Raw genomic sequence first — 13,211 nt, 5'->3', positions numbered from 1 at the left:
CTGCTCGAGAGCTAGTGGGTCATCCAATATCCATCCACATCAACAGCAAATTATGCAATGTATCATATTCGTGAATTCAAATGCAACAACCTATAAACATGGCAATCGTGATGCATGAACATGCTCGAAAGTTTAGTTACTTTAAAAAAAAAATAAGTAGTTATGTTCTACTCACCTCTGGCTGACACTGGAGCAGCTAACTCACTGCTGGTCTCCTCGGTTCATCGGGTCAGATCCTACATAGGTGGACTCAAATAAGGGACCAAACAAACTCTAACATGACACTAAATATCTCCCCAAAAACCCCCTAAAACATCATAAAACATGCATAGAAAACAAGCAAAGGAAGGCTGGGCAGGAGACTTTTGGCGGCCGAAGGTCCCTACAGATCCGAAAGTCAGGCACTTTCGGGGGCAAGGTTCGTCGACCGAAAGTCTTCACAGATCCAAAAGTCACTAACCTTCAGGGGCAGGTTCGGCGGCCGAAACTTCCCTCCAGAGCTGAAAGTCCAACTTTCGAGGGCGAGTTTAGGCGGCCAAAACTGCCTCCCCTGGCGGGTTCGGCGGCTGAACCTTACTTTGGCTGCCGAACCTGGGTCTTTCTGGGTGACAGAACCCGATTCTGCCTCGCCCATCCAGCCACTAAAACTCTCCAAAACACACATCCAAATATTCTAAAACATCCATACACATTCATTTATGCATAAGGGTATAAAACTAGCCTAAACCCCTACAAACATCAACATAGCATCACATTTATCATTAAACTAACATAAACCCTCACATTTTAGATCTAACCAAAACATGCCTCAATACCCCTTAACCCTTCATAAAACTTACTTAAAAATATAAGAGAAGATGAGGATCTACACTTACCTCTTGAAGATCAAGGGTAGATGCGACCCAAACTTGGAGATGAGGAGGAAACGAGTTCCGGAGGTCTCCAAGTTTCAAAACTTTGGATTAAGCTTAAAATCTTCAAAAACAAGATAGAAACTCATAAAAATCATGAGAGACTTGAAGGAAAAGCACAAGATCGACAAGGGGTAGCGGAGACTCACCTTACCCGAAAATGGAGAGAGAAAACTCGCCCATTTTCGGATAGGGGGCCTTTTATAGGTGGCTGGCCAGACCACCTTCGGGGGCCAAAGGTGCCTCCACATCCGCCCCATGTTCGGCGGCCGAACCTGGGCCCTTCCCTCAATCTCTTTTCTTTTCTTCTTTAAAACTTTAACTCAAAACTAACCCTTAAAATCATGAAAAAACATTTTGTAAAAACATGTTTTACCCTTCTAGAGGTCCCGGCATCCGAGATTCCGGATTCCAATGGAGATTCCGTCGGAAGGTTGAAATTCCGACGCCGGAGTCTAGCCGGGTATTACAAGAAGATCCCATCATGTTTATAATTGCGGAATTCCTTATCCACTAGTCAATACCAGTCAAATTTATAGGAGATTTGATAATTAACTCCATTTTCTTATTGTATAAAAGCAAAACATATACAGAATTCAAGGTACACATTTTTATAAACTTATTCTAAGTTCAAGATATTTATTAAATTTTCCCTTTTTAGCAATTTGTTGATTTAAGCGTCAAAGTGGTTGTCCATAGACGTCAACCACCTCACTCTTTTTCTTTTGCAGATTAATCAGTCACAGTTCAGCTCATTTTCAGCCACATTATTTGGTTCCATTGTCGGGATATCCTTTGAATTCTTCATATTCATTAAATCCGGTTTCTTATTCATTTTCTCTTAAAAACACTTTTTCATTTCCCTCTACTCTCCAAATGGCTGATAACTCATGAGCTGTTACTAAATCTGCTGTAAATAAAGTAGCCCTCGTCTTCTCCACCCCTGGCAGTGGATAGAACACTCTTTCTCAAGTCAATGAGGCAGATCTCAATAATCTGAATAATGAGCATATACTTCAATATATCAAAAAGTTGCAAGCAACTCTCGAGCAATACAAAGCCCGAGAGAAAGCCTTGTTTATACCTCCCAGAATAAAGAAGGAAGCTTCCTTCGAGACCTCGAAAGACTCAGACGGAAGCGATTAAAACACAATCTAGAGGGAAGACCAAGCTAGAGGATAAGGAGTCATCGAATGAAACCCCAAAAGACGTTGACCGGAAGCTGGTCCATGCTATACAAAGGCACTAAAAGAAGACGACAAAGAACACAAAGAAATGTTCATCTTGAAAAATGTTGAAAAGAAGAAGAAATGGGAATTACCTTAAGAAAGTAAGAGAGTGAGAAATTGGATAGTTGAGTCTTTTTTAAAGAGGACAGAGCAGTTGAGAACAAAAGTGATAATCGAAGGAAAAGAAGGGTTTTTATACTGTGATTTCAACAGCAGGTTTAAATGTCGCTCGAGAAGTAAGACAATCATCATTTATGTCTATAAACAGGCGAAAAGACATGGGTATGGAGAGGCAATTCGAGCATGCCACATGTCTAAAGTCATGAGAACAATTGTAATTTTCAAATATGAAGAGTTGAAGACCAATGGGAGATATTTGATATGGCATAATAATCGCTCAAAGTATGTCATGAGCTGTCTCAGTAGGACAGGACATATGGTAAGGCTTTAATAAGCTGTGGCACAAGGTCGCGGAAGTCTCACCCATAAGAAAGAATATCCGAACATTACACTCGATACTCAGAGCAACACAATACTCTCCCTCTCCTGAACTGATCGAGTCTCTCATTATACAAGTTATCGTTAAAAGATAGAATCCAGAATATGCCATCGTACTTATAATCGCAGAATCCCTTATCCATTAGCTGGTACCAGTCGAATTTTCAGGAGATTCGATAACTAACTCAATCTTGCTACAATATAAAAGTAAAACATATATAGAGTTCAAAGTACATATTCTTACATACTCATTCTAAACTCAAAATATCTATTATATTCACATTTTTTAGCAATTTACTGATTTTAGCATCAGAGTGGTTGTCTATGAGTGTCAACCACCTTATTTTTTCTCAATTACAAATTAAATAATCACAATTCAACTTAGTTCCGGCCACATCAAACATAGTTTGATACTATTAACTTTTATACTATGTTTATTATTTAACAAATTAAATAAAAATATTCCTTACATATAAGGTATTGATTTAAATAAATAATTATTTTTTGAAAATTAAACTAAATAAATAAATAGACATTATATAAAACTAGTTTATATTACTAACTTCCGTAAGCTGTTTAACAATGGATTTTATAAAATTTAAGTCTAGATTGAACATTTTTATAGTACGATTTATATTTCAGTCAGATTAATTCAATTTAATAATTAATCTAAAAGAAGTATAAATAAATAAAAAATTACATATGTTATATTAAAATTTATTTATTTATTTTAAATTGAATACGTTAGTAGATGGGTTTTATATTGAATATTGTATAACTTTTCATAATTGAAATTTAATTGTTCCTATTCTAAAAAGAGTCAAGTTACTGTGTTCCCGTATGTAATTTTTTTTTAATATTGAATTTACATAAAAAGTTAATTAATATCTTCACTTTTTTATAGTTAATATTTAATACTTCATAATATTGAAATTAAAACTTTAAGATATTTAAGGAAAAAAATTAATATTTTAAATATATTTATATAAATGAATAATGATTTACATAAAATTAAAAATTAAGTCATCATCATCATAATTTGTTTTACTTCATATAAATTATAATATTTCAAATTTAAATAATTAAAAATTAAAGTTATTTTACCTATTTTAGGTTTGGCTAATTTAAAAGAAGGTTTAATTAAATATTTAAAAAAATAAATTTAAATAAAAGTATTTTTATATTGAGTTAATTCAAATATTTTATTTATACCGTTTAACTTTATTTTTTTAGGAGTAGAATTTAAGTTCTCTCAAATTTCTTCAAATACACTTATCACCAAATTAAATTTGTAAATACAGGGTGGAGCTCCATTACGCTCCCTTTTTAATATAATATATTCATTTTTTTTAGTTTAAAAATTGAATTAAATTAAATAAATTAAAATTTTAAATTTTAATATTTATAAAAATTAAATTAAATATTATTTTAATTATATTTTATTTTATTAGTTTAAATTTTAATATTTTAATTGTATTTTATTTTATATTGTTAAAAATTATAAGAATTATCATATCATTATCTAATCATTCCCATCATTTCAATAAAAAATAAGGGTAATAAAAATAAGAGTAAAATTGATAATGATTTGAAAGATCTCAATCCATTCAAATCTTCAATCTTATTTTTTGACTACTTTGCATCAGCATCAGAATATCACGACAAGAACAATACCCATCCTGAAATGGTGTAACATATTCACTCTGTTTAGTTTAAAAATCAAATTAAGTTAAATAAATTAAAATTTTAAATTTTAATATTTATAAAAATTAAATTAAATTAATTTTGAATAGAAAATAATTTGAATCAAATTAATTTAATTTGATTTAATCAATTAAATTTTTTAATAAATTTTTATTTTTTACACTTTATTGTTAATATTTTAAAATTTAATTAAAATATTTCAATTTTAATTATATTCTAATATTTTTATATTTTTAAAAATAATATATTATTATCGCTAATAAGTTAATTTTATCAATATTTTTATTAAAATTGAACCGAATTAAAATAATTAAAAATTTTAAAAATAAAATTAAAATTAAATTGATCTGAATAAAAAATTGAATTAAATTTTAAAATTAGTTTAATTCAATTAATTTTTTTAATTTAAATTAAATGCGGCTCATTTCTAATAGCTTTAAATGGTAAACAAGCATAGTAAAAAAATTCAAAATTTTGGATAATAATTTGATAAATAATTGAATTAATAATTTTATTTCAATAATTGAGTATTTTGGTCGGTGAAGTAGAAGAGGACTAAGTAGCGTGAGTGCTCACGAAACCATGGATTGAATACGTTAGATTGCGACTATAACATGACAACTTTTGTCCCCTTTCAATTTTTCGTTTATATATACATTATTAAAATTAAATATCACCTTATTAAATTCTATCATAAAATTAATTATTTTTATAATAAGATAATTTTTCCCTATATATTTATATATTTCAGTTTAAATATTTTTTTTACCTCTTGTAATATTTTTGTTTATTATTATATATTATATTAGATTTTTTTTTAAATTTATACATATAGGATAATTATAAAAAAATTATCCTATAATTTAATATATTTTCAAATAAAATTTTATATTTTAGTTTATAATAAATTTAAAAAAATTATATACTATTACGCCATTAACAAAATGAAATTTATTTTTAATACCGTCAAATATTATAGTAAAATTATGTTTTATTCTATGATATTAAATAAAAGTTATATTTTAATTTTTATATTTTTAAATTTAATCCATTAAATTTTATTTTATTAATAAAATAATTTTTTAATTTACATTTATATTTTTAATTAAAATTAATTCATATATTTTTATATATATTGGTTCCTAAAAAATATAATTACTATAACCCTTTATATTTATAAATTAGTTTTTTTTATTAAATTTTAATATCTTATAGGTTGAAAATAATAAAATAAAAATAAATTAAAAATTTTGATATTTTCTATTTTTCTTTTATTAATTTATTTATAAAAATAAGATATTAAATTTAATAAACAGGTGAGATTAATTTAAAAAAATAAGTATATATTTGTAAATATTTATAATATTTAGAGACAATTTTTAAGAATATAGAAATGAATTATAACTAAAAAGAATATTTTATTATAAAATAAAACTTTATAACTAAGTTCATAAATATTTGAATTAAATTATATTTTATAAAATTTTAAAAATTAAAATATAATTTATCATAATTAAAAATTATTTTTAATTAATTTTTAGGTGTTAGATCAGTATTTATTAATAATATTAAATAAAAATTTTATTTTATTAACTGAATGAAAACTACAGAACTTTTTTATCATAAATTAAACTATAAGATTTTACTTAGATATCAAGGATAATTTTATATATATATTTTTATTTATTTTTAAATAAATATAATTTTATCGAATTATGAAATGGACATGCGTGCTTAATTTTTTTTTTTTTTTTTTTTGCAAAACGTATGTAGTTTAGTGAGTTTTATGGATTTTTAATTTGATTTGGAGAGAAAAGGAAAGGACCGGTGAGGAGAGTGGAAAGGGTTTGTGTTTTTTTTTTTTTTTTTTTTTTTTTTTAGTTTTTGTGATGTGATTTTTCATAGGAAATTGGAGTTAGAGAATGAGTTGAAAAAAATTTATTATTTAGTTTTTAAATTATTACTTTTATAAATTAGTTAATTCATATATTTTTAAAAATTTATTAAAAATATTTTTATCAACAAAATAATTACTTATATTTTTTTCCGTTAAAAATATATTAAAGATGTGTGAACAAATTTGTAAAGTTTAATTTTGCCCTCAATAACTGTATTTTTTCCTTTTTTCTTTCTTTCCTAATAATTCAATTTTTTTTTCTTTTTCAATAACTCAATTTTAAAATTCAATTTTTTTTGCTTCTTCAAACTAATTTTTAAAATTCAGTTTTTTTATGAAGAAAAAAAAAACGAAAGAAGAAAAAGGAGAAAAAAAAATAAAATGGATAATTTAACCTTTTGATATATTTTTAATGATAAAAATAGACAAAATTGCTATTTTCATTGACGGAAAAAAATAATAAAAATATTTTAATAAATTTTTAAAATATAGAGATTAATTTATTAATGATGACAATATTGAAAAATTAAATAATAAATCTCTCTATTTTATATCATAAGTGCCCAGCCTTTTGATTTATAGTACTATTTTATCATATTTTAAATTTCTCAAATTATTTTATCTTTGAATTAAAGTATTCCATGATATAAACATTAGAAAAATATTATAATTTTTTATATGAATTTTTTATTTTTCCTTTCTCAAAACTTATTTAAATAATCTATCTCTACGATTTTTTCTTGTTCGGAGGATTGTGGGTTTGTTGTAACTTCTTTCTTTTTTTTTTTCTCTTTATTTTTTTTGTGGATTTATTTCATATCTATAATAATCCTCTATAAAATTTTTTATTAGACCTATTGTATTTTATTATCGTATCCGAGCGATTTCTTGACCACAAAACTTCAAATTACTTTATCTTTAAATTAAAGTATTCCACAATATAAACATTAAAAAAATATTATAATTTTTTATATGAAATTTTTTTCTTTTCTTTTTCAAAACTTATTTAAATAACCTACTTCCACGATTTTTTCTCGCTCGGAAGGATTATGGGTTTGTTGTCACTTTTTTTTCTTTATTTTTTTTATGGGTTTATTTCAGATCTACAGTAATCCTTTATAAGATTTTTGGATAGACCTATTGTGAGAGTACTTTATTATCATTTTCAGGAGATTTCTTGACGACAAGACGTTGGTATCTTAGAACTACACCGGTCTCAAATTGTTGTTTCATCTAAAGCTCTATCGCGTCGCTCCTTATCAGTGTTCTAAAATTAAATATTGTGCCATGAGTATATAATCTTCATATTGCATTTGTGATTTATCTACTTTCTTTTTTCTGTCTTTCTGCTATTGTTGCGTTTATTTTGATACTATTTTCGTCGATTTTCTATTGATTTTTTACTCTTTGATAATAACAATGGTGAGTTAATACTCTGATAATACGATGGTATATACATTTATTTCACTGTTTAGTGCTGAATTTTAATTTAATTCGATGTTGTAGGGTGTTATTGATTCAATTTGGTTCTAGAGTTATTTTGTATTTTTGGACTTTTGTTTGTTTTATAACCCTATTCATATGTTTGCCCTAATGAGTCTTGCAAATGTAATGTCTTTGCATGTAAGAAAAAAAAATAGTAAATGTCCCAAATTCTATGTATTATTAATTTTTTTTAAATAATCATAATGATTTTTAAAGAACATTATAAATATTTTTATAATTTCATCTCCATCAAAAATATTTCCATTTGCATAAAACGATGAATAATTATACCCTTATAGTAATAGACAGGAATTTTTATAATAATAGTATTAAATACTCAAAATCTTCGACCTCTTTTTTTTTTTTTTTTAGGTCAATGGTCCATTGTTGGTTTCGGATGCATTTTAACTGGTTACTCTTGCATTGAAAATAGAATGACACAATTTTTTTTTTTAATTAGAAATTTTGAATATAAATTTTGAGTTTGGAGAATAATTAAAATTTAAAAAGTATAGCTTTGAATCTAAATTAATCAAATTAATGAGTTTTGAATATCTGATTATATTAAAAAAAGAATTTAAACCTTTAGTCTCCATTTATTTGCAGAAAATAATTTATATTTAAAAAATATTTTCTTGAAAAATATTTAATTTATTTTTAATAAATTAACAAGTAAACTTACTTGTTAATTTGCTTATTAGACAAGTTAAAAAAATTCAGCTCTCCCCATCTAAAAAAAAAAAAAAAAAAAAAAAAAGAAGCAAAAGACTAATTATATATTACTCTCATCTAAGGAAATTTCTTTAGGTTTTATTATTCTTTATTTTAATAAATTTTTTTCATGTTAGTATTATTTTCCAACTCCCACTCTCTATTTGCACGTTCATTTATACTCTCTGCTTATAGAAATTGCAGAATTATCTTAATTAATTCAGTTTTAAAAATTACTACTTATATATTCAGCTATTTAATTTATTCACATTGTTTGAAAAATCACGTAATTAGTTGGTTTTTAAAAGAAACCTTTTCAAACAAAATTTTCTAATTTAAAAAATTAAAAGAAAATATTTTCATGTATTTTTAATATTTAGTTGGTTTTTAAAAATTCAATTAATGAACGAAATGAATAGAAAATTTATTTGGTTTATAAAATGAACTGAAAATTATAATTAATTTAATATTATTTTTTAATATTATTTAAAAAATAAATAAAAAAAGTGGACAGAAAGAGGAAATGGATGGATGTGAGTGATATTGAAGAGGAGTGCTTAATTATTATTTTGATTTGTTTGTTTTCCCTTATTAGTAATACAATTGCAAAAGTCATTGGGAATCATAAGAAAACCTTGGCCTCAATTTGCAAATTAAATCAAGTTGGAGCCCATTGTGATATTCCCTTGCCATTTCATTTCCTTCACACATTCTAATAAAAAAAATCAAATTAAAATAATTAAAATTTTTAAAATCAAAATAAATAAAAAATTAAATTAAAATTTTAAAATAATTTAATTAATTTTTTCATTTGAATCGAATATTACGTTTTTTAATCAATATTGCATTTATATATTTAAAATTGAGATGTTCATTAATATAGTATTTACATTTATTATAAATAAAATACATATTTAATAAATTGTTTAAATTCATTTTAAAAATAGGAATTAAATATAATAGTATGATAAAAATAATCTCACCTATAATCTAATTTTATTTAAAAATTAAAATTTTGGGAAAGCACAACCTCTGTCTACTCCTTTAAACTCGTTACTTATCGATACAATTCATTTGATATTTCTTTTTAAAAATAAATAATTAAAAAATTACTGTAATTTAATATAATGCAAACAAAGTTTCTATTAATTAAATCAGGATCTATCAAATATTACATAAATTAATCTGTGATTTTCTGAATTAATTTTTAATCTGTGATTTTTAAATTTTTAAAAATACTTTATATTTAAAATTTAAATTTAAAAACTCTAATTAAAAAAAATGACTATGCACTATTCCATGGCATCCTTTGAAGTCTTTTTCATCTCTTCTTTATTATATAGTTTTAGATCTTATAATGGAATAATATCTGATAAATTGTCCCATTTCTTTATTAGTAAGTCAATTTTATGAAGCAAATTTAAATAAATTATGTAAAAATGAATTTATTTTAATCTAGAGAGTTTAATTTTGAGGAATCATGTGGCTTTAAGTACTTGTTCTGATAACACTGTTCCCTGCACGTGACATTTATTCGGCAACATAACCTCCATGAAATCATGTCTTTTTTATTCCATTGCTCCTTTCTCTCTCTAACCAAATTTTCATATTTAACCCATATATTTTTTTTATTTTTCAATTTATATTTTCCTTTTTTTCTTAACAAAGTTTTTAAAAACTGAAAAATTTGAAGTAATGGATACATATGAGAAAAACCTCCATTTATTTCAATCCCGTCTTTTCTTTACTCTTTTTCTTTGCCTCAAATCTAATTATATATTATTAAAATTTATCATAATTGAATTTTTTTTAAACTTGTAAAATTCCAATTCATAATTGATGTGCTAAAAAATAATAAAAATAAATTGCATTAATTATATTATTTGCAAGTTAATAAATTTTAAAAAATTTATATTAAATTTAAAAAAATAAATAAAATTTACCCATTTTTATACCGTATAAATTAAAAGTGGTATACCAAATTAAAATTTAGAAGATCTTATAGTATGAATTGAAAATTTAAAAAAAAAAATCTTATAAAGTAAAACATTCAGAATAATGAATGAGATTTACTCAATATTGAGAGTTTCCTACCCTAGAATTGCATTCCCCACACCATGGAAAGATGTTGGGGGCTTTAGACAAATTCCATTTGTTTCTTGTCCTTGAAAATAAATTGCAAATAATTTATTTGTGGTAAATATTAGTGATAGGATCAGATACCCTTCTCTCCTCTTTATCTTTTTTTTTTTTTTTGGCCTTCTTTCTGGTTGAGACCATCATGCTAAATCTGACCAAGACACAAGACCATCATCTTATCCTTGGCCACAAAATTATGCGATTCCATGAAAAAATACTTAGTGTTCATAGAAGGATTTAGACAAACATCAAATCAACAATACACATTTGTCTAATTGTCTAGATGATGAAGAAACCATAATTGATAATGCTGTTTGAAACTTTAGAGAGCCTATTTCAAAAATTAATCCTAGCTTATCTTAATTGATGATCAAATTATGGACAGCTCAGAAATCCACAGAGACATAATATATTTTAGCAGCCAAAAGTTTCTTATTCCTACCCAATTAGTCAAAAACATACAAATAAATACAAAGCACCCACAAGATGACTGCTGTGCATTTGTTTTCTATGCAACTTATGATTATATTATATTGAATTCAATTATTGTAATTTGACAAATCCATGAGCAACCCATTTGTTGATTTTCTTCCTTTATTAACTTAACAACAACAGTTTACTTAACCTCAAAGAAGTTACAATATTGCAAGGGAATCATTTGAGCATATTACCCATGTTTTTTTCGTAATACCCATTTTTTTATATATTCACGCTTTTGTTATTAAATTTTGAATGTGCTCTATGCGCAGAGATTGAACTCGAAACTTTTAGTTAAAAGAGAAGAAAAGAGCCGAATACCTAACCAAATTTTCTCAAGGAAATTATGGTCAAGTAAAACTGTTGGTATTGTAAAGATTGGTTGAGAAAATAAAATAATGGCATTCACACTAGTTGGAACAGTTAAAAAGCAAAAGCCAAAAATAGCATTACATTAACTGATAACAGCAATTCGGTAAAAAAAAAAAAAACACTGGTAGCAGCAGGATTCTACATCAACTGCCCTTGCTTGAACCATAATAATATCAATAAGAAGCATCACCAATAATCACATCCCTTGGTTCTTCTACCAATCACTTATTATTATTCCTTAATTTTTACAACACCCAATCAAAAGGGCATCTCTTATGTCTCTCTCTCTCTCATCTCTCCATTGAAGTCCCAAGAATCTGGAGATTTTTCTTCAGCTAGTATTGGAAAATATCTGCAGAAGCCATTACAGACTGATTCAGATATGACAAGTTCATTGGGTTGAAAAAGCAATCAGATGGCTCATTCAAAGTGCTTGAATCTTCATAAACATCATTGCTTGCAGTCAAGAAGTTGATGATCTCATTCAGAGATTCTAATCTGTGGCTAAGCTCAAGAACCTGAGCCCTGAGTATAGAGTTATCAGCCTCTACGTTCAGATAATGCTGAGTGGTGATATCGATGCTTGTGATTAGCTGGTGATTCTCCTTGCTCAGCTGAGCCACCTGCGCCGTCAGATCATCCAAATGCTTCTGTTTTCTCATCCGAGACCTCCTTGCTGATTCCCGATTTGATATCATCCTCTTCCTCTTTCTCTGATCCATCAACGCCTGAAAATTCTCTTCAGAGCCGGAGTTGTGCATCGAAGTTGATCCTGATGATGTTCCACTGGAGGAAGCCATGAATACCAAGACAAGCTTCTTTTTTTTTTTTTTCTTTTTTAAAGAGAATAAGAGTAATCAAGGGAGAGTTATAGCAGGACCCAGAACAGTAATAAAGCAGAAAAATGCAGAAAACAGTAATATAATATAGATAAATATATAGATTTATAGTCTAAATTTCTGATTCTGAAGCAAAATCATGAAACATAGTATAACCAGTAGAGGAAAACAACTGAGAAAGATTGAACAAGATGGGTCCTGCGCCTATAAGTGGAATTGATCATAAACCCAGAAAGGAAGATTTCACTGATAATTGGAGACATGAATCTCAAACATCAAGAACAAAATATTTAGCATCAAGATAAACTTTAAAACACACAAAAGAGAGATACGCAAAATCTGCAGATCAGTGCTTAAAACAGTCTCAAAAAAAAAAAAGCACCCAGCATAGAAAAGTTGGCAAATTTTTTAGATTGGAAGTTAAGGAAACAGCAACAGGCTGAAATCAATAAAGAGGTTTATGCAAAAGATGGAGAAGTGGGTATTTGATTTTGGATCAAGAGGTTGAAATCCAAGATCAAGATTAAGGAAAAACAAATGAAAAATGATGATGGCTTCTGCTCAAAGATAGAGAGCTTTGATTGAGAAAAAAAAAATCTGGAAGGAAGAAAAAAGAGCACAGCAAGATGCCAAAACTTTGCTGAGGAGGATAAAGAGAAGGGAAGGGGGCTTAGCTCATGGATAGTATGGGATTTATAGGAAGAAAAAACCATTAAAAATGCAATTTTATGTTAAAAAAAACAATTTAAAAATATGCCAGGTAAAAAAAAATTATAATAACAAAAGGCTAACTGAGAATGAGAAAATAAAGACAAAGGAAGGGAAGAAAAAAAAAAAAAGAAAAAGAAAAAAAAGAAACATTGGAATCTCCTCCGCGAAAAAGTTCTTGGAAAAAGCTGATAAGACATGTGAGGTGGATAAATTATTGGGTATTTTATTATTTTTAGAA

At 26.4% G+C, this 13,211-nt stretch overlaps 1 protein-coding gene across 1 annotated transcript; it reads right to left on the bottom strand.

Annotated features, from left to right (window-relative positions):
* Positions 1-11,433: 11,433 nt before the first annotated feature.
* LOC110627055 (bZIP transcription factor 11) lies at positions 11,434-12,948 on the bottom strand. Its single transcript, XM_021773282.2, has one exon. It carries the CDS (start codon positions 12,221-12,223, stop codon positions 11,759-11,761), a length of 465 nt encoding a protein of 154 aa, XP_021628974.1. The 5' UTR covers positions 12,224-12,948; the 3' UTR covers positions 11,434-11,758.
* Positions 12,949-13,211: the final 263 nt, after the last annotated feature.

The sequence above is a fragment of the Manihot esculenta genome, chromosome 11 (assembly GCF_001659605.2).
Source record: "Manihot esculenta cultivar AM560-2 chromosome 11, M.esculenta_v8, whole genome shotgun sequence".
NCBI lineage: Eukaryota > Viridiplantae > Streptophyta > Magnoliopsida > Malpighiales > Euphorbiaceae > Manihot > Manihot esculenta.
This window is presented reverse-complemented; position numbering and strand designations above follow the sequence as displayed.